This window comes from Bubalus kerabau, chromosome 8 (genome assembly GCF_029407905.1).
Source record: "Bubalus kerabau isolate K-KA32 ecotype Philippines breed swamp buffalo chromosome 8, PCC_UOA_SB_1v2, whole genome shotgun sequence".
Classification (NCBI taxonomy): domain Eukaryota; kingdom Metazoa; phylum Chordata; class Mammalia; order Artiodactyla; family Bovidae; genus Bubalus; species Bubalus kerabau.
This window is the reverse complement of record NC_073631.1, coordinates 58,838,015-58,856,492: the sequence shown is the minus strand read 5'-3', so window position 1 is coordinate 58,856,492 and position 18,478 is coordinate 58,838,015. Positions and strand designations below refer to the sequence as shown.

At 36.5% G+C, this 18,478-nt stretch overlaps 1 protein-coding gene across 3 annotated transcripts in view; it reads right to left on the bottom strand.

Moving 5' to 3' along the window:
- Positions 1-2,135: 2,135 nt before the first annotated feature.
- Positions 2,136-18,478, bottom strand: part of TMEM168 (transmembrane protein 168) — a 52,493-nt gene continuing 36,150 nt past the window's right edge. For all 3 annotated transcript variants that reach the window (XM_055590340.1, XM_055590339.1, XM_055590338.1), the window contains 3 exons: positions 10,010-10,152; positions 7,709-7,983; positions 2,136-4,138 (listed from right to left, as the gene is read on the bottom strand). In XM_055590340.1, the coding sequence (XP_055446315.1) occupies positions 3,591-4,138; positions 7,709-7,983; positions 10,010-10,152 (966 nt within the window). In that variant the 3' untranslated portion in view covers positions 2,136-3,590. The remainder of the gene's footprint in view (positions 4,139-7,708; positions 7,984-10,009; positions 10,153-18,478) is intronic.

Genomic DNA, 18,478 nt, shown 5'->3' with positions numbered 1-18,478 from the left:
TCAATTAAAAGGGTTTTTACATATTATTAAAAAAGCTTTGCAATCAGCCTACAGTGTTCAGTTTTGAATCAGCTTTGGTCTAAGTAATACTTCCTAAAAAACATAAATGTAAATGTTTATCAACAAAAATAGCTGCTCAAAACAATTGCTGGTTAAATTTCATTCTTTCATACTTTATGTGTTCCAACTATTGTGGATATGCCAAAGATGAGATGATTTTAGTTTTCTTAGCTTGTCATGAAACTGCTTATGTTCAGAGGCCCCCCTTTTTTTTTTCCTGATTTTACAATCTAGTAATTACTGATAGGCACAGGCAAATGCTTTCTTCGTTCATCAGACTTCTAATAATTTCCATTTGTGATAAATCTCCAATCTATCTATGTTTCTAATGGGATATCAATGAAAGATTCAATCGTACTGGAGGACATATTGAAAAGGGACTCAACCTTGAAAGAGCTACTTTTTGGTGATAATCAGGTATGTTTTCAATCAAACCTATCTTAAAGTTTTTCCTTCGCTAATCTTGATCCTTATTGCTCTTTAACTACGAATGTGACATTTGTTTTCCTTTCACCGATGCTGTAATTGTCTTTGGTAATTGTTAACAATGAGGATCTTGAAATAATACCCACTTAAAGTAAAACTGTTAAGAAAATGTAATAATTTACAATCGGATTATTCCAATTTCTCCTTAGGAATCTAAATTCATTCACTCAGTTAAACATATTTTTAAACTACCTCCTATAATAAGCAAGGCACTCTTCTGGGTAACTGTATGAGAAATATCAAGATGTGTAAGCCTTTGCTTGAAAAGAGATGACAGTCTAGTATCTTCCAATATAGATGTTAAAAAGTGCTCATGGATTTAACTCCTTTGAGCATTTACTATCAAATATACTTAATCACATGCTTAAAATTAAGTCATTTTCTTATGACATATATAATATTAACACATCACCTGTGGAAAGGTAATGTAGAACATTGCCTTGAAAGAGATTAGGCTCTAAATGTGAAAGAATACCTATAAAAAATTCAGTACCCCAAACAGTAAACATATTTAAGCCAAAAGTTACAAACAAAATGTACAGCTACAAATAGACTTTAATGATTCTAGTTCAAAAAAATTCTACCCACCAATGCATTAAATATAAATGCATTTTAATTAGCAATGTAGCTTTTAAAAAGTGTACAACTTATGAAAACACTGTTCATAAAAATTGTTTCCTGAAAAAGATCTTTTCTCTAGAATTTCATATTAAGAGGGAGATAGAAAGCTATACAAAAAAAGATAAATCCCAATGTCCCAGAAGAGTTTAGTCACAGCAAATTAAACAAAATTTTGAATGAAATAATAGTTTTTTTTTTTTTAAAAAAAGATGTTTTTAGACCTTTTTTTTGTGGTTTTTAACAAGGTACCACACAAGGAAACAAGTCAACAGTATGTTGAAAAACATCTCCACGTTATCTATTTCTTTTAGTGGCATGGTAAAATTTTGCCCTTTCATAATTTCTATCACTTTAAATAACTCCTTCCTAAACAGAGGCCACAAGAAAATTAGTCTCACTGTCACATCTGTTTTGAATCCTTCTCCAAACTGTTACTTTGTTTCATCAAAGTGACTAAGTAGGTTCAAATCACATTTTTAGGCCCAGACCTTTTTCAGTTGTACTTTATAGAAAATACAAATCAAAGCATTAGCTTTGTGACGTAAAAACGTCTGCTACCTTTTGAATGTGATTTTTAGTAAAATCTTAGTTTCACTTTATAAAGAACGCAGGATATACTTTTATATTTGGCTTTCTCAGAGTAAAGGGATACGCTTTAGTTAAAGCTCATTTGCTCAACACTGGCTTGGAATTTAAAAGATGTTTTTACTTAATGTTGATTAAACTTTTGTAGCTGTAAGCTCATAATTTTAACACTTGGCTTGTCTGCTACGCTATTTCTGAGTAGGAGTGAAACACTATACTATTTCATTTGGATGATGTTGACATATATATGTAACCAAATATTAGAAAATTTCAAATTGACCTAATAACCATAAACTCTAATAATACTTGCATATTTTTGACTATCCCTTTTAATATACTAAAATATTCAATAACTATTGTTTGCAAATTATGTGAAAAATTAATTTTTGACAAAATTGTATTCATAGCATTAGGAAAATCATACTCAAAACACAGAAATAATCAGACTATATAACAACGCTGCATAGATAGTGGTATACAAGTTCCCTGACTCTAAGTGACTTCTTCCTAACTAGAACTGCTACTTTCAAGTCCCAGGTAGAAAATGGTAGAGGCATTATTTCCTCTCTCTGAGGCTGGAAAAAATGGCTTTTATGGTGAGAAATTACACCGTTTAAACAGCAAAGATTAGAGTATCCTCCAATTTAAATCTATTCCCTTCATGTTATTTCTCAGAGATGAAAACTTAGAATGTTAGGATTATTAGAAAGGAATAGGAGGTAAATTACCTTTTAGGAGATAGCCTGATCTATGCCTGCTTTAATTAGATAAAACACTGAAGTTTTAAAAATTATAACCACACCATTATGCTTAACTGAAATTACCAGTATGAATACTTTTTTACATAATACATTACAGGTATACAAGAAAAAAAATGACCCTGTTTCCAATCCTTTGACCTCAAATAGAAAAAAGAAGTGTTACCACTAATGGAGATCTGAAAAATTGTTTTCATGACAGAGCGTTAACTCTACAGAGATCAAAATCATTTCTCAATACTGAAAATAGCCTAAATCAATGACAAATGGCTACATTTCTTTCATAAAATTACATTTTGAAAGGGAAGACAATTTATTTGGGAGGAATTTGTAGCTGAAAACATTTTTATTAAGAAAACATTGTTACCCTGAGAAAGACTAAATTGCCAGTGCTTTCAGAGGCTCCCAGCAAGGCATGGAGGAGCAAGTTGTAGGCTCTAGCTTCTTACAGTTACCTATATGAAGAATGTTTTTACCTAAACAGTGCTTTGGGCTTCTCTGCGATACTGGTAACAGGTCACAGCCAAGTGTCTAAATGTGATGTACGATAAGCAAATTTTACATATTCATTTTAAGCAGACTTCTTCCTTTTCCCTTTTCTGAGCGTGAGTCTGAAATTCTTCAAATGGTTTTGAACTCAAACCTATTGTTCACAAAAATAATCTTCTGTAAGCAAACTGGTAGTTTTCTTATAACAGTAAACAAACTGGTTTACATTCTCTAATCTATGCCTAGAAAATAAGGCATTGATAATTCTTCATTGGCCACTGCAGGGCAGAGACAAGTCTTCTTTCTAATCAGAGGCATATGCAAACATTCCTCAAAGTGCATTGTTATTATTTTTTAACATCTCTTATGCATTGACAAAGTCAACATTTTGACTCCCTATATACTTTTAGTATAAAATGCTTACTCCCAACTCCTTACACATACCATAATTACTTGAGAAAAGACAAAATAAGATCAGCTACAGAAGTAGCAAGATATTTTTTACAAATAAAAATACAATATACAAAAAATGGCAAGTTAGTGAAAAGTGGTAGAATAAACTCTCAATAATATTCCACTTTGGGTTCCAAATTAAGATTTGACGAGTTTGAAGCCTTGTCCTGTATCCAGCACAGCAGGAAGAAACCAACTCATTTTTAATCTTTTCAAGCACCTAAAACAAGTCTTGCAGATCCAAAAAAGGTTCAAACCACACAACCAGTTTGCCAGATGCACTAGTGGATATGTAATACGAGGAAAATAGAGCATCCAGTGCTTGGCCACATCGCTTCCTGTTGGCAGGTGTAGTGTGTAGTCACTCCACCGTTTTGACACGCCATATATTGCTTTCACTGTGCGTCCCTTTTCAGTCCAGCAGATGTTATTAGTGGTGTTGCAGTTATACTCTACCCAGTCTTTTGTGAAGTCACCCAGCTGAGGTGGGTCAGCTTCTTCAATATCTATCGTCTTCGTCATCTCTGCTCCTTGCACTGCAATATACTGGTCATTGATTTTTCTTACTTCTTTCACCCAAGGAGTTGAATTCTCACTGTCTAATATGATAATAAGTCGGGAACAGAAGGAACCATTCTTTTCTCGCCACCATTCTAAAAGTGTGTCAAGGCGTAGTATGTCACCACCTGTGAACAAAAGAAAGTTCAGTAGAGCAAGAATTTAAGTGTCTTACTAACAATACTCTTTTGTCTTGAGTGTACTGTCTCTAAGTTTTTAGTTAAATATGTAAGAAAAAAGAGGGTGCCTTCTTTTCAAAGTATCATTTCAGAAAAATTTTCAGAAACAGAAAATAGACTTTCAACTTCAAGTAAAAACCAAACCAAAAAAACTAAAAAATCCAATCATCCTGTTTTTTACATTAAAGAGATATGCTATGATAAAAAAATGCTATGATAAAATAAAATTATTTAATAAAGGTAAATTTGGTAAAAAGAAATTCTACAGCAAAGCTAATATTCTACATTGGGCAGCAAATTATGACTTGTGGTCATATCTAGCCTGCCGCAAGTTTTCCATGGCCTGAGAGATAAGAACTGATTTTACATTTTTAAATGGTGTAAAAAATTTTTTTTGAGAAGTTTGTAATGTAAAAATTACAGGAAATTTAAATTTCATGTTTCTATAAATGTCTATGACTGCTTTTATTCTACAAAAAGCTAAGTATAGTTGCAAGAGGGATTTTATGGCCTACCAAGTCAAAAATACCTGATCCTTACAGAAAAAGTTTGCTTACCCCTGTTCTACATCTCTGATAAACTGTTAACTTATCCTCATATATGGGTACCTACTACATAAAAAAGACTCTCCTTCCTAGTAACAAGAGTTTGGAACTGGTTTACTTTTAAATCAGTTTTATACCCCAAAACAACAAAGGATTAAAAAAAACATATACCAGAAATGTCTAAGGTAAAAATATTTCTGACCAAGAAAGCTGACTTACAGCTACTCATTATACATTTTGTTCATATTGTATGGGCTTTTTTTTTTTTTGCATTAAAATTTTAAATAACACTGTATTAAAATTTGATCATTTAATTTTTAGTACTCCATTAAATTTTGTGCCCTAGGCATTTGCCATTCTCACCTCACTCTAGTTCTGGCTCTGTCTCAAATGGTACACTAATCCAATCCTTCCAATTCTAGGAATTTATCCTAAGAAAGGGCAGGGATGTGGACAAAAATCACATATAAAGATCATCTTCCCACTGCTACCTCAGATAGTGTACAATATGAAACTGAGGGAATGGAAATAATTATAACCTTATGAGAGAGTTTTATCATAAATCATATTTATAAAGAAATTTTAATGACAAAATATCTATGATATTAGGAGAAAAAGCATGACATACAAGTGTATCTACAAAAATAAGAGCAATAGTTATTGTCTGGGTACTGGTATTTCAGGTGGGTTTTGTTATACTTTTCTGTATCTTCCAAAATTTTTACACTGTTATTTTTATAATTAGAAGAAAGTTGTAACATGTTACAATTTACTAATACAAGCTCCAACAACCTAGCCCCAGAATAGGTATTCTACCAAGAGCAACCATCTTCTTTGCTAAACTATCAAAATGACAATACTGGAGAGACAGAAAATCTTTTAGAATTTGGATTCTATCAGTAATATGATCCATAAAAACAGAGCATATATCACATCCTTTATGAATAATAAATATTCTTTTATTCACCAGGCTGTGACAATGTAAAGTCTGTTTTTCACGTATTACTAATGTATTGCTTCACAGAGACCTCTATAAGGTACCTTTTTAAAAGGATCAAGCTCACTTTTCATTATTTCCACTTTTATTAAACTTCTCTGGAGAGGACAACATAGATATATAAGAGTTATTATACAAATTCCATCTGCCATAAAACATTGTCTAACTTGCCTTCTACAACTATTTCAATAAAGATTCTGTAGCACATGCTACACTAATTCTTATACACATGCTCTTTAGATATTGGCAAGAAATTTAAAGCAGCATTAAAGCCCTTTATACTAATTCTCTTGTCTTGTTTTGCTCTGCTTTCTCCTATGAAAAGGTTCTATGTCAAATTTGGCTTTTGGCCCAGATGTAAAGTACTTACATTTATCTCAGTAACATTTATCTGATGCTGTTTAAGTAATTGAGACTGTTTTTAAAGACTTTATCTGTGATAAACTGCTTTATAGGTTAAATAGATTGTTTAATTTGTCTCTCTTGTCATTACCAAGTTGTTTTTTACCCTCAAGCAAAGAGGCAAAGATACTAGGTTCCACGTTATGAAGTCCTGTAAGTGTAAGAAGACTACATATTCTAAGAAGTACTGTGAGTAAAGATATGGGTTAAGGAGCACACACAGATTTTTTCTCACAGTGAGTTCTGGACCTACTATTAACCTCAAGTAAAATCTAATCCTGATGCTTCCTATCTAAAGGTTTTAAGAAAAAAAAAATTTTTAAGAAAACTATTTATTAATAAATTCTCAGACTTAGCATGCATGCAGAGCTTAGAGTTCTTTGTCACTTAGACTGGAATGGAAAGCATTTTCTTCAGAGCAGGGGTGTTCAATAACATTTCTGAGAAACAATCAACATCTGGGGCTGTTTCAGGCAGGCCAAGGGAAGGAACTGGTTGGAAACAGGATTCATTCTCTGGGCCTGGTTTAACCTGCAAGTGGGCCAGGTGCCTCAGGCCAGCGGGGAGGACGTGGTTGCTGAGTTATGGGGCAAAGCCTGGCCCTCTGGGGGAAGGTAAGTCCAGTCAACATATGCTTTCTCCACTGTTCTACTTTTACAATACAGTGTCTCACAGAGAAAATTACACATACGGGAACAAGTCTTCTTGGCTGATAGTAGAATTCTGTAATGGTCTACTTATGCCATCTTCATAATATTTTTTAATGTATAATATTGTAGAAGGTAACTACTAGACATTTATTTACCTAAACTATAACCCTACTTTAAAGTATCTTCATAAATTATTCTCAATTCACAGTGAAGAAAAACATAGGAACACTGACATTTATGCTACTGCTATTCATCTTGGTGTCTATTGCATTTTCTAAGAAAAAAACGACTATAAATATCAGTAAACTGAACATCTAGAGTTTATTTCCAAAGCCATCTTTTAAAAAATATTTGAGATAAATTTTTAAGAGTTAAGAAAAATACAAACTTTGGGGAAAATGTTTATATTTAGTAATAAATACTTCATGTAAACATAAGCTTGCATTTAAAGTTATTAGACCTAGAGATTGTCATACAAAGTGAAATAAGTCAGAAAAACAAAACTATGTATTAATGCATGTATGTGGAATCCAGGAAAATGGTACAAATACAATTGAACATGTGCAGAACTATTGAAATCAGCATCTATAAAGACTTAGAATTAGTAGTCAAATAAGTTAATCGGCTTCTGAAAAATTTAACTAATAATTCTGAAAATAGTTAAAAGGGAAACTATGTCTCACATCAAGCAGTCAGATTTTTTTCTTCCAATCAACACAAAACATAATTTTCGAAACATTTAGAGGTCACTAAAATTATGCTAAAGAAGTATGCCAGAGAAAAGGTAAACAAAACAGTCATATGTATACTTGGTAAACTATAAAGTGGAAAATTGAGAATTTCAAAACATTGTTTCAGTGTGAAGGACAGATTTCCACAAATACGTGTATCTTCACAATAGTGAAATTGCCAGAGGTGGACTTACCTGCAAGAGCCCACTCTCCTGTACCATGGGTGTGCCCACTGTAATATAAAACATATGTATCATGCCTAGGCCCATCCACAGTCCGAAGTTCAAGGAACGCTTTCAGTTTGGAATGTAGAGTATCAAAAGACAGTCCACTTGTAGAATAGTCACACCCATAGGTCTCAATCATGTGATATGCAAAAAATCTTTGGATAGCGTTGAGCATGCCAGTAGACCTCAAATTTAACTCCTGTACATGTTCTGGTGGAAGAAGTGTTGGCTGACCATCAGGACTGAAAAAGGAGGAAAAAACCATCATTTTGGTGTTCATGAAGTGTTCATTCTATGTCACATTCCTATTTTTCATTTATAATAATTTATCTAAGACTCCTAAGTTATTAATAACTAAATGGCATAATCTTTTTTAAAAAAAACCCATCTTTTCTAAATTTTTCACAGTGCTAAGAATTATGCTTGGAAAATCAAAGCCTAGTTTCTAAAAATTATACCTCTTATCAATAAGATCTGGTGCTCTGTGACAACCTAGAGGGGTGGGATGGGAGGTTGTCACAGAGGGAGGTTCTAGAGGAAAGAAATATATGTATACTGATGATTGATTCATGGTGTTGTACAGCAGATACCAACACAACATTGTAAACCAATTATCCTGCACGTAAAAAATAAATAAAACTGAAAGCTGGGAGGATATCTCCAAATGTGGATTGTACTACTCTTCATTCTTTTACCAAGAATTTAGCGTCTTCTTACCAAATGAGATATTAAACAAGACTTTAAAAAGCAAGACTGTACTAACTTTATCCCCAAATGTTTCAAGAACACTGGATTGGGGACAATAATGAAAGTACTTATTTTCTTGAGAACAAACACAGTATGGAAACAGTATTTTAAATTAATTTCCATATTGAAAAAGTCTTTATAAAGTGTTCAAGTTTTACTAACTTGAGGTACACAAATGACAGAACAACTTACCTTTTAATAAATGACATTTTAAAACAATTATTATAATTTAGGTCCATTGCCTTATACTACTGAACACTAATTGAAGACAGGCTTGATCCTGGAATACATGTAAAATGGTACGTTGGTAAAGATGATAAACCAGTTCTTAAAACTAGCAGGATCAAATGAATATTCAGGGAGAAAAAAAATCATCACTCCTACCCAGAAACTGGATTTCTAAATAGGAATTTTGAAAACTACATTTGCTCTGTGTATTTATCCATACTATTCTGATAATTCTACAAAAGCTTTCATTAAAAAACAAAACATTTTGTCCCATATTTTATCATTTAACAGCCACAAAACAGTAAAAGAGTAAACAATGCATAATCAAAAATTACAATAAAAATCTGTGCAAATTACTACTTTCACGTATTCTTCCTAGAGAGTTGTCACATCTTACTTTATGGTATCTTTTGAAATATATTTCTTTTACTTCTCATAAGAATCTTCACCTTATTTATCAAATCTTTAATATGGAGGAAAATATTTACTACAAATAGTCAACTTTGTGGTTTTATGTCAAATATTTAAAATCCAATAAAAACTTTATGTTCAGTTTTCTCCCACCTCTGCCAAGGAAAATATGATGGCCTACTTTGTCAGCATAATTCATTACTGGCAAGGAAGTATTTTTTTTCTACTTCAAAGGTACTTAAACTATAAAAGAAAAACTAAAATTTAGTAATGATTATAAATTGAAACAGATTAGCCACATATTGGAGTCAAAATTATTTTAATAAAACTGCCATATTTGATTTTATTGTGAATGTCTCTGAATTCCTGGTATTTTTACTACATTTTCAAGTAGATAGTATTTTTACATTCATATTCTCACTACCTCTTCATGACATTCCTCTCTCTGCAATTTAAATTAAGACACTGAGGTTCAGAGAGGTTATGATTTGCCTAAAGGAACACAGAACTAGAATTTAGGATGCTCAGGTCCCGTGTACATTCTATTACACTTCACCATGTGGTTTCACATTTCCTTAAACAAGATATTCCTAAGAAAATGGAATAACTTTACAAAGAAAATCTACTTATATTTTTATGATTTTTAGCTAAAACATACTCTAATCACGTTTACCAAAAACAAAACTTTAATTGAACCCTTAAGATTACTACTCAAAGTAGATAAAGGTTTTTAAACATTTAGGATAAATGAAAAAAATGCAAGTATTATATTTTGAGACTATTATAGCTTTGAAAAAATGAGCTATCATCTTATATTCATACAAATACTAGAAGAATATTAAGAGTCAAGGTGCTATGACTAATTACACTAGGTTACTGTACCTGCAAAAGTTGGTGGGAATCACAATAGCATATCCAACAGATGTTCCTCCTAAACAGCTACCCAGTTCATGGAAGAGGCCATGAGCCATAGATTCCAAAGGCAAAACAATTAGAAACATGCTCAAGAAGATCCCATTTGTTGGCTAAAAAAAATTTAAAACAGTATGTTTACCATACCATGTGGGATTAAACTTATGTATGTGTGTATTCATATATATTTATAAATCCATATTTATTCATTTTTTGCCCCTACTTCCAAAAAGGATTAAAAGGATAATTAAAGATCTAAAATCCATTATAAGCTGAAAGACACAAGTAAGAACACATGGATAAACAACAGAGCCTAAATTTATCTATAAGCTCCTGGACATCATGGTAAAACAAACATAATATGCATATTGTATTTTTAAAATTTGTAAAATAATATCCCAAACTAAAAACATATATAATATACATATATGTAACATCTTTAATATGACAGAGAAAAAAACCAGAAAACAAATCCTTTCCTGTTACTACCACATGCTTTAAATCATTTTTCAAATAACACACTCATTTATCAGAGTGTAGAAAGGGTCTTTTTACCCCCTGTGAAAAGTCCAGAAATTAAGAGAAAAATTTAAAATGTAAACTCCTTAAAACTATAAAAATGAATTCCATTCTTAAACTTATAATACAGCTTTCCTTTGAAAATATCTAGACTCTTTGTAACTAAATCAAAATTAAAATATATTTATCTGTACATTAAGGACATTTAAGTAGCCTAAAAACAATGGAAAAAGGGAGGCAGGCAAAATATTAAGAAAAGGCAGATTTAGGTAGTATTTGCAATTAAAATAAAAAAGGACACATTTAAATGAAAAGAAAAGGAAAGGATGAGTCACTCAATACCAACCTGCATTCTTACAATATGGATAGTATTTCACATTCTCTGTGTTGCTACTGCACGTATTACACAGTTAGGTGTGTATGTGCATGAATGAATACACATTTTTCCAACACTAACAAGTGGTTCATTCGATCAGAATTTTAGTAAAAAAAAAAGTTGAATCCCATAGTGGAAAAATGGATATAATGCCCTATTTTTGGTACACTGGTGGTGGTGGTGTAGTCGCTAAGTCATGTCTGACTCTCAAGACCCCATGGACTGGAGCTCGCCCAGGCTCCTCTGTCCATGGGATTTCCCAGGTAAGAATACTGGAGTGGGCTGCCATTTCCTTCTGCAGGGGATCTTCCCCACCCAGGGATCGAACCCATGTCTCCTGCATTGCAAGTGGATTCTTTACTGCCACCAGGGAAGCCCACTTTTGGTATATTCTGTGTTATCAATTACATAAATAATACAGTACATGCTCAATTTAGAAACAATAGAAAAAGATATGATTAGATTCATTCTGAGTACCATTACCATACACAGCTAACTGTTTAAAATATGTTCAAACTTCATGCAATATATGTAATCACAAATATTTAGTCTTTTACCAAAGTGGGATGATATATAATGTTCTGCAAACTTTCCAATATACTATAAGCTTATTAATGTAATTCTAAATCATTTGTAAATACCAAATGGCATTACTATTGTATTTATGAAATTTTAATTAGATGATTTCCTATTTGTGTATTTAGATTCCTTATATTTTTCCTGTGATAAACAAAACTAGAGTAAGTATTGAGTTCTCTGATGATTATATTAAATATCTTTGATCATTTGGGTTCAACTTTGGTGAAATATTTTGCCATGGGGCTGTCTATTAATGATTCACAGTTTTGTTTTGCTATCAATATAAGTGTAATGTACTAATGTTGTGTCTTGCTAAATCTTCTCCATCTACCTAAAGGTCAAGAAGGTATTTTACATTATCCTCTAAAGGTTTTGTTTTTTTTTGCACTTTGCTTTTAGGTCCATAATCCAAATATAGTTGATTTTTATAAGAACAGTTCAAGTTTTTTATATGAGCACTCAACTATTTACCAATTACTGAAAATCTCAACCATTCCACATTTCTGTACTATTTTTGTCATAAATCAGGCATTCTGATACCTGCTTTTTCACTCTTATGTTCCATTGGCCTATCTACTTTCGCCCACATTTCCTCCTTTCTTTCTGGGACTTCAGTAAAACACAAATGATATTTCTCTGTATCTTCTATGAGTCTTACCCTTTTGTACAGTATTTCCTCTCTTTTTCCTCTTCAAGCTTCTACTTTCATAGCCTTCTCTGAACTATATTTTCCAGCTCACTAATGCTCACTTCTCATTTGTCTAATCTGTTAAACTTGTACACTGAGTGAATTTCTGGTATTTTATTTTCTGATTCAAAAACATGTCTAAAAAGAAAAAAAAAGCCTGTCCAGTTATTTTTCAAATCTGCCTTGTCGCTTTTTTATATTAATAGCTTCTACCTTCCCACTATTATTTACTATCTTTGCTTTTGTTTTTACTATATTTGCTTTTGTTTTTCAACTTGCTAAATAAGTATGATGGCTTTCTGTGTTTGATAATTCCAATAAACCAAGACATTTTGGTCTGCTTATTGTCTGCTGGTTCTGTTGCTCCTTGCTCTTGATGCCATGTGAGTGAGTGAAAGAGAGAGGGGGAGAGAGAGAGAGTCTGCTTATATTTATGAGTTGAACATTGTATGCAAAAAAAAATATTATATGACTAATTTCAGACCTAGGATAATTATACCTTCTCCAAGAGGATTTCTGTTTCTTCTAGGGAGCTGTGGGCATTAACAGTTTATATATCTTAATCCAGGTTGTATCACTAACAGGATACAGTATCAAGATGCAAATTCATTAGAGAATGTAATGTATTTATTAAAAAATACATTTCTACTATAAACACCAACTTCTTCTTATACAACTTATGTCCAAGAGAATTTACATACTTTTTATACTTAGGTTAATAACTATGTCAGTGAGAAAATCACTCTTTTATGGCATAGCTTACAATTTAAAAGATGCAACAATTCTCACAACTATTACTACAGCAATTTCAATGGCTGTTTTTAAACATTACTTGTGTAACTCTTAGGTTTAATAGGTAATCATCCTATCTACAAATATTGATAATTTCATTATTTTCTTTTCAATTTCTATACCTTCTATTGCATATATTGTTCCATTATAATGGGAAATGCTTTGATCAATTAAACCCTTATCCACATAAAAGTGGATGGGGAACTTTTAGATACAGATGGCTAACTGTAATACACCATAAATGTAAGGGACTCCAGCAACTGCAAATTTTGGTATTCAGAGGAGGTACTGGAATCAATCCATTGTAGATACCTAAGGATCACTGTACGTTCAAATTATGTCAGCCAATTACTGGTGGGGGGAGGTGCTCAAAATGGTGGAGGAGTAGGACAGGAAGCTCACCTTCCCCACAAAAACACTAAAAACACATCTACGAGTGAAATAACCGACACAGAACACCTACCGAAAGCCAGCAGAAGACCTCATTCTCAAAGGGCAAGAAAACCTCCACATAACTGGGTAGGACAAAAGGAAAAAAGAAACAGATGAAGCCTGCACCCAGGGAGGAGCCGTGGAGGCAAGTTTCCCACACCCTGGGCAGTCCCCCACTGGCAGGGAGATCAGCCTAGACGGAGGGGAGCTTCAGAGGCTAGGAGTAGAGCACAGCGTTTGAGGAGGGCAAAACAGAGTAATGTGAACAGAAGGTTGGCACTGCCACCCTGCACTCCCCTGCCTAAGATGCTCATATGTTGGTGAAGCTGGGGGCTAGGCACTAAAGTACAGGCTTCAGAGGTCAGACCCAGGGAGAGGACCAGGGTTGGCTGCATGGAGACAGCCTGAAGAGGCTACACGGTAGCAACAGAGCAGGTACTCAGAAGAAGCTGGGGCTGATGAGAGATACCAAGTGCCACTGTTGAGGGGGTGCATGGGAAGAGGGCTGAGAGCACCGTAAGAGCTCCTTTCCCTGTGACCATTCGGCAACAGGACACTGCCCACAGGAGTTCTGGGGGCAGGGGCAAGTCATTGCGGCCATCCTAGGCCCCAGAGGTGGCTATGAACTGCCACTCCAAGACCTAACAGCAGGTGCCAAGCACTGCCACCACTCTCCTGGGAGTATGGACAGCATCTGCCCACAGAAGACCCAGAGCAGTGCCAAGACCTGCCCCTGCTGTCCCAGGAGTGTGCAGACAGCTGCCGCCCCCAGGAGACCCAAGAGCAGGTGTCGAAGACTGCCCCCTCATGTGTGCACAAGGACCTCTGAACCCGTACACCACGTATCAAGGGATAACGGCCAGCATGCACTGAGGAAAGAGACAGCATCCCAACTAAAGCAGCCCCTTGACTCTGGAAAAGATGGCAGAGTAGAAAGACATGAGCTCACCTCTTCTCATGAAGGGGCTTCCTTGGTGTCTCAGATGATAAAGATCCTGCCTGCAATATACAAGGCCAGGGCCTGATTCCTGGGTTGGAAAGATCCCCTGGAGAAGGGAATGGCTTTCTACTCCAGTATTCACGTCTGGAGAACATCATGGACAGAGAAGTCTAGCAAGCAACAGACCACAGGGTTGCAAAGAGTCGGGCACGACTGAGTGACTAACACTTTCACTTCCACGTCTCATGAAAACACCAAAATCACAACTGCTGAACAATCATCTACAAAAACACTGCTAAGTCGCTTCAGTCGTGTCCAACTCTGTGTAACCCCATAGATGGCAGCCCATCAGACTCCCCCATCTCTGGGATTCTCCAGGCAAGAACACTGGAGTGGGTTGTCATTTCCTTCTCCAATGCATGAAAGTGAAAAGTGAAAGTGAAGTCGCTCAGTCATGTCTGACTCTTAGCGACCCCATAGATGGCAGCCCACCAGGCTCCTCCGTCCATGGGATTTTCCAGGCAAGAGTACTGGAGTGGGGTGCCATTGCCTTCTCCGACAAAAACACTGGAACCTACCATAAAAGGTATTTTAAAATCAAGTCAAAAAGATGGTGGAGTAGAAGGACGTGCACTCATGTTCTCCTCCAAAAACACCAAAATCACAACTAGCTGCTGAACAATCATCGACAGGAGAATGTTGGAACCCACCAAAAAAAGATACTCCACATCCAAGGGCAAAGGAGAAGTTGCAGCAAGACAGCAGGAGGGGTGCAATCGTGTTTAAAATCAACCTTCATACCCGTCAGAGACGCCTGGAGGGCAAAAAGCAAACCTTGTGTGCATCAAGGTGCAGGGAAAGGAACAGCGATCCCCACAAGAGACTGAGCCAGACCTGCCTCTGACTGTCCGAGGGTCTCCTGTGGAGGCATGGGTCAGCAGTGGCCTGCTGTGGGGTCAGGGACACTGACAGCAGCAGTCCTAGGAGGTGTGGTGTGTGGGATAAATCCTTTGGAGGAGGCTGCCACTGCATGCTAAGTCACTTCTGTCATATCCGACTCTTTGTTACCCTATGGACTGTAGCCCTCCAGACTTCTCTGTTCATGGGATTCTTCAGGCAAGAATACTGGAGTGGGTTGCCATTTCCTCCTCCAGGGAAAATTCCCAACCCAGGGACTGAATCCACATCTCTTAAGTCTCTTGCGTTGGCAGGCAGGTCCTTAACCACTAGCGCCATCCCCCACCTGCGAAGAGCTGCCAGGTGGGCAATACACAAACTAGAGAACAATTATACCAAAGAAGTTCTCATGCTGCTATAAACGTTCTAGGTTCCACAACAGACTTCCCAACCTGGGGTTCAGCAAAGGGACTGAGAATCCCCAAGGAATTTGACTTTGAAGGCCAGTGGGATTTGATTACAGAACTTCCACAGGACTGGGGAAACAGAGACTCTTGGAGGGCACAAACAAAACCTTGTGTGCACCAGGACCCAGGAGAAAGGAGCAGTGACCCCACAAGAGACCGATCCAGACTTGCCTGGGCATGTCCAGGAGTCTCTGGTGGAGACGTGGGTTGACTGAGGCCTGCCTCGGGGTCAGGGACACCGACGGCAGCAGTCCTGGGAGGCGCACCGTGTGGCCTAAGTCTTCTAAAGGAGGTTGCCATTACCACCATTACCCCTACCACAGATTAAGGCCAAACTACAGGCAGGGAAGTGCCATAATGCCTGGGTATCTGTAGGTGGCAGGAGACATCTGTAAGGCCATCCCTTTCACCCCCCCTTCTCCCGCCTCCTCCCCCTTCTTCTTTCAACCTGGCTTCCTTTCCTCCCTTGAAATCTTTGATGTTAGTACTTGGATCTGAAGTTCTGTGTCTCTATAGGAGGTTTTCTGAGACTGTATTCTTGTATTTAAGGGCTTCCCTGGTGGTGCAGAGGTTAAAGCGTCTGCCTGCAATGTGGGAGTCCTGGGTTCGATTCCTGGGTCGGGAAGATCTCCTGGAGAAGGAAATGGCAACCCACTCCAGTATTCTTGCCTGAAGAATCCCATGGACGGAGGAGCTTGGTGGGCTACAGTCCACGGGTCACAAAGAGTCGGACACAACTGAGCGACTTCATTTTCACTTTCACTTACAGGCAGGGAGCACAGCCCCACCCATGAGCAGAAAAACTGGATTAAAGATTTACTGAGCAGGGCCTTGCCCACCAGAGGAAGACCCAGTTTTCTCCACAGCAAGTCCCTCCCATCGGGAAGTTTGCACAGGCCTTTTACCCACATCTATCAGAGGGTAGACAGAATGAAAACCAAAATCCCAGAAAACTAAACAAAATGATCACATGGATCACAGCTTTGTTAACTTAATCAAACTATGAGCCATACAGCATAGGACCACCCAAGACTGATGGAGAGGTCTGACAAAACGTGGTCCACTGCAGGAGGGAATGGCAAACCACTTCAACATTCTTATCTTGAGAACCCCAAGAACAGTATGAAAAGGCAAAAAGATATGGCACTGAAAGATAAACCCCCCAGGTCAGGAGGTGTCCAATATGCTACCAGAGAAGAGTAGAAAAATAGCTTCAGAAGGAATGAAGAGGCTGAGCCAAACAGGAAACAAAGCCCAGATGTAGATATGTCTGGTGGTGAAAGTAAAGAACAATAGTGCATAGGAACCTGGAATGTTAGATCCATGAATCAAGGTGAATTGGAAGTAGTCAACTTGCCAACAGGAGATGGCAAGAGTGAACATCGACAATTTAGCAATCATTGTACTAAAATGGATGGAAATGGGTGAATTTCATTCAGATGACTATTATATCTACTACTGTGGGCAAAAATCCATTAGAAGAAATGGAGTAGCCTGCACAGTCAACAAATGAGTTCATAATGCAGTACTGGGTGCACTCTCAAAAATGACAGGAAAATCTCAGTTCATTTCCAAGGCAAACCAATCAATATCACAGTAATCCAAGTTTATGCCCCAACCACTAATGCTGAAGAAGCTGAAGTTAAACGGTTCTATGATGACCTACAAGACTTGCTAGAACACACACACAAAAGATGTCCTTTTCATCATAGAAGACTGGAATGCAAAAGCAGGAAGTCAAGAGATATGTGGAATAACAGGCAAGTTTAGTCTTGGAGTACAAAATGAAGCAGGGCACAGACTAACAGAGCTCTGCCAAGAGAATGCATGGGTCATAGCAAACACCCTCTTCCAACAACACAACAGAAGACTCTACACATGGACATCACCAGATGGTCAATACTGAAATTAGACTGATTATATTCTTTGCAGCCTAGGTGGAGGAGCTCTATACAGTCAGCAAAAACAAGATCAGGAGCTTACTGTGGCTCAGATCATAGCTCAGATCCATATTGCAAAATTCAGGCTTAAACTGAAGAAAATAGGGAAAACCACTAGGCCATTCAGTTATAAGCTAAATCAGATCCCTTATGATTATATAGTGAAGTGACAAATAGATGCAAGGGATTAGATCTGATATATGAGTGCCAGAAGACCTATGGACAGAGGTTTGCAACACCGTAAATGAGGCAGTGACCGAAATCACCCCCAAGAAAAAATGCAACAAGGCAAAACCGTTGTCTGACGAGGCCTTAAAAATAGTTAAGAAAAGAAGAGAAGCAAAGGCAAAGGAGAAAAGGAAAGATAAACCCATCTGAATGTAGAGTTACAAAGAATAGCAAGGAAAGCTAAGAATACCTTCTTAAGTGAAGAATGCAAAGAAACAGAGGAAAACAACAGAACGGGAAGGGCTAGAAATTGTTTCAAGAAAATTAGAGATACCAAGAGAACATTTAATGCAAAGATGGGCACAATAAAGGACAGAAAGAGTATGGGACCTAACAGAAGCAGAAGATATTAACAATAAGTGGCAAGAATACACAGGACAGCTATACAAAAAAGATCTTAATGACTCAGATAAACACGAAGGTGTGATCACACATCTAGAGCCAAACATTCTGGAGTGTGAACTCAAGTGGGCCTTAGGAAGCATTACTATGAACAAAGCTAGTGGAGGTGACGGAATTCCAGTTGAGCTATTTCAAATCCTAACAGATGATGCTGTGAAAGTGCTGCACTCAATATGCCA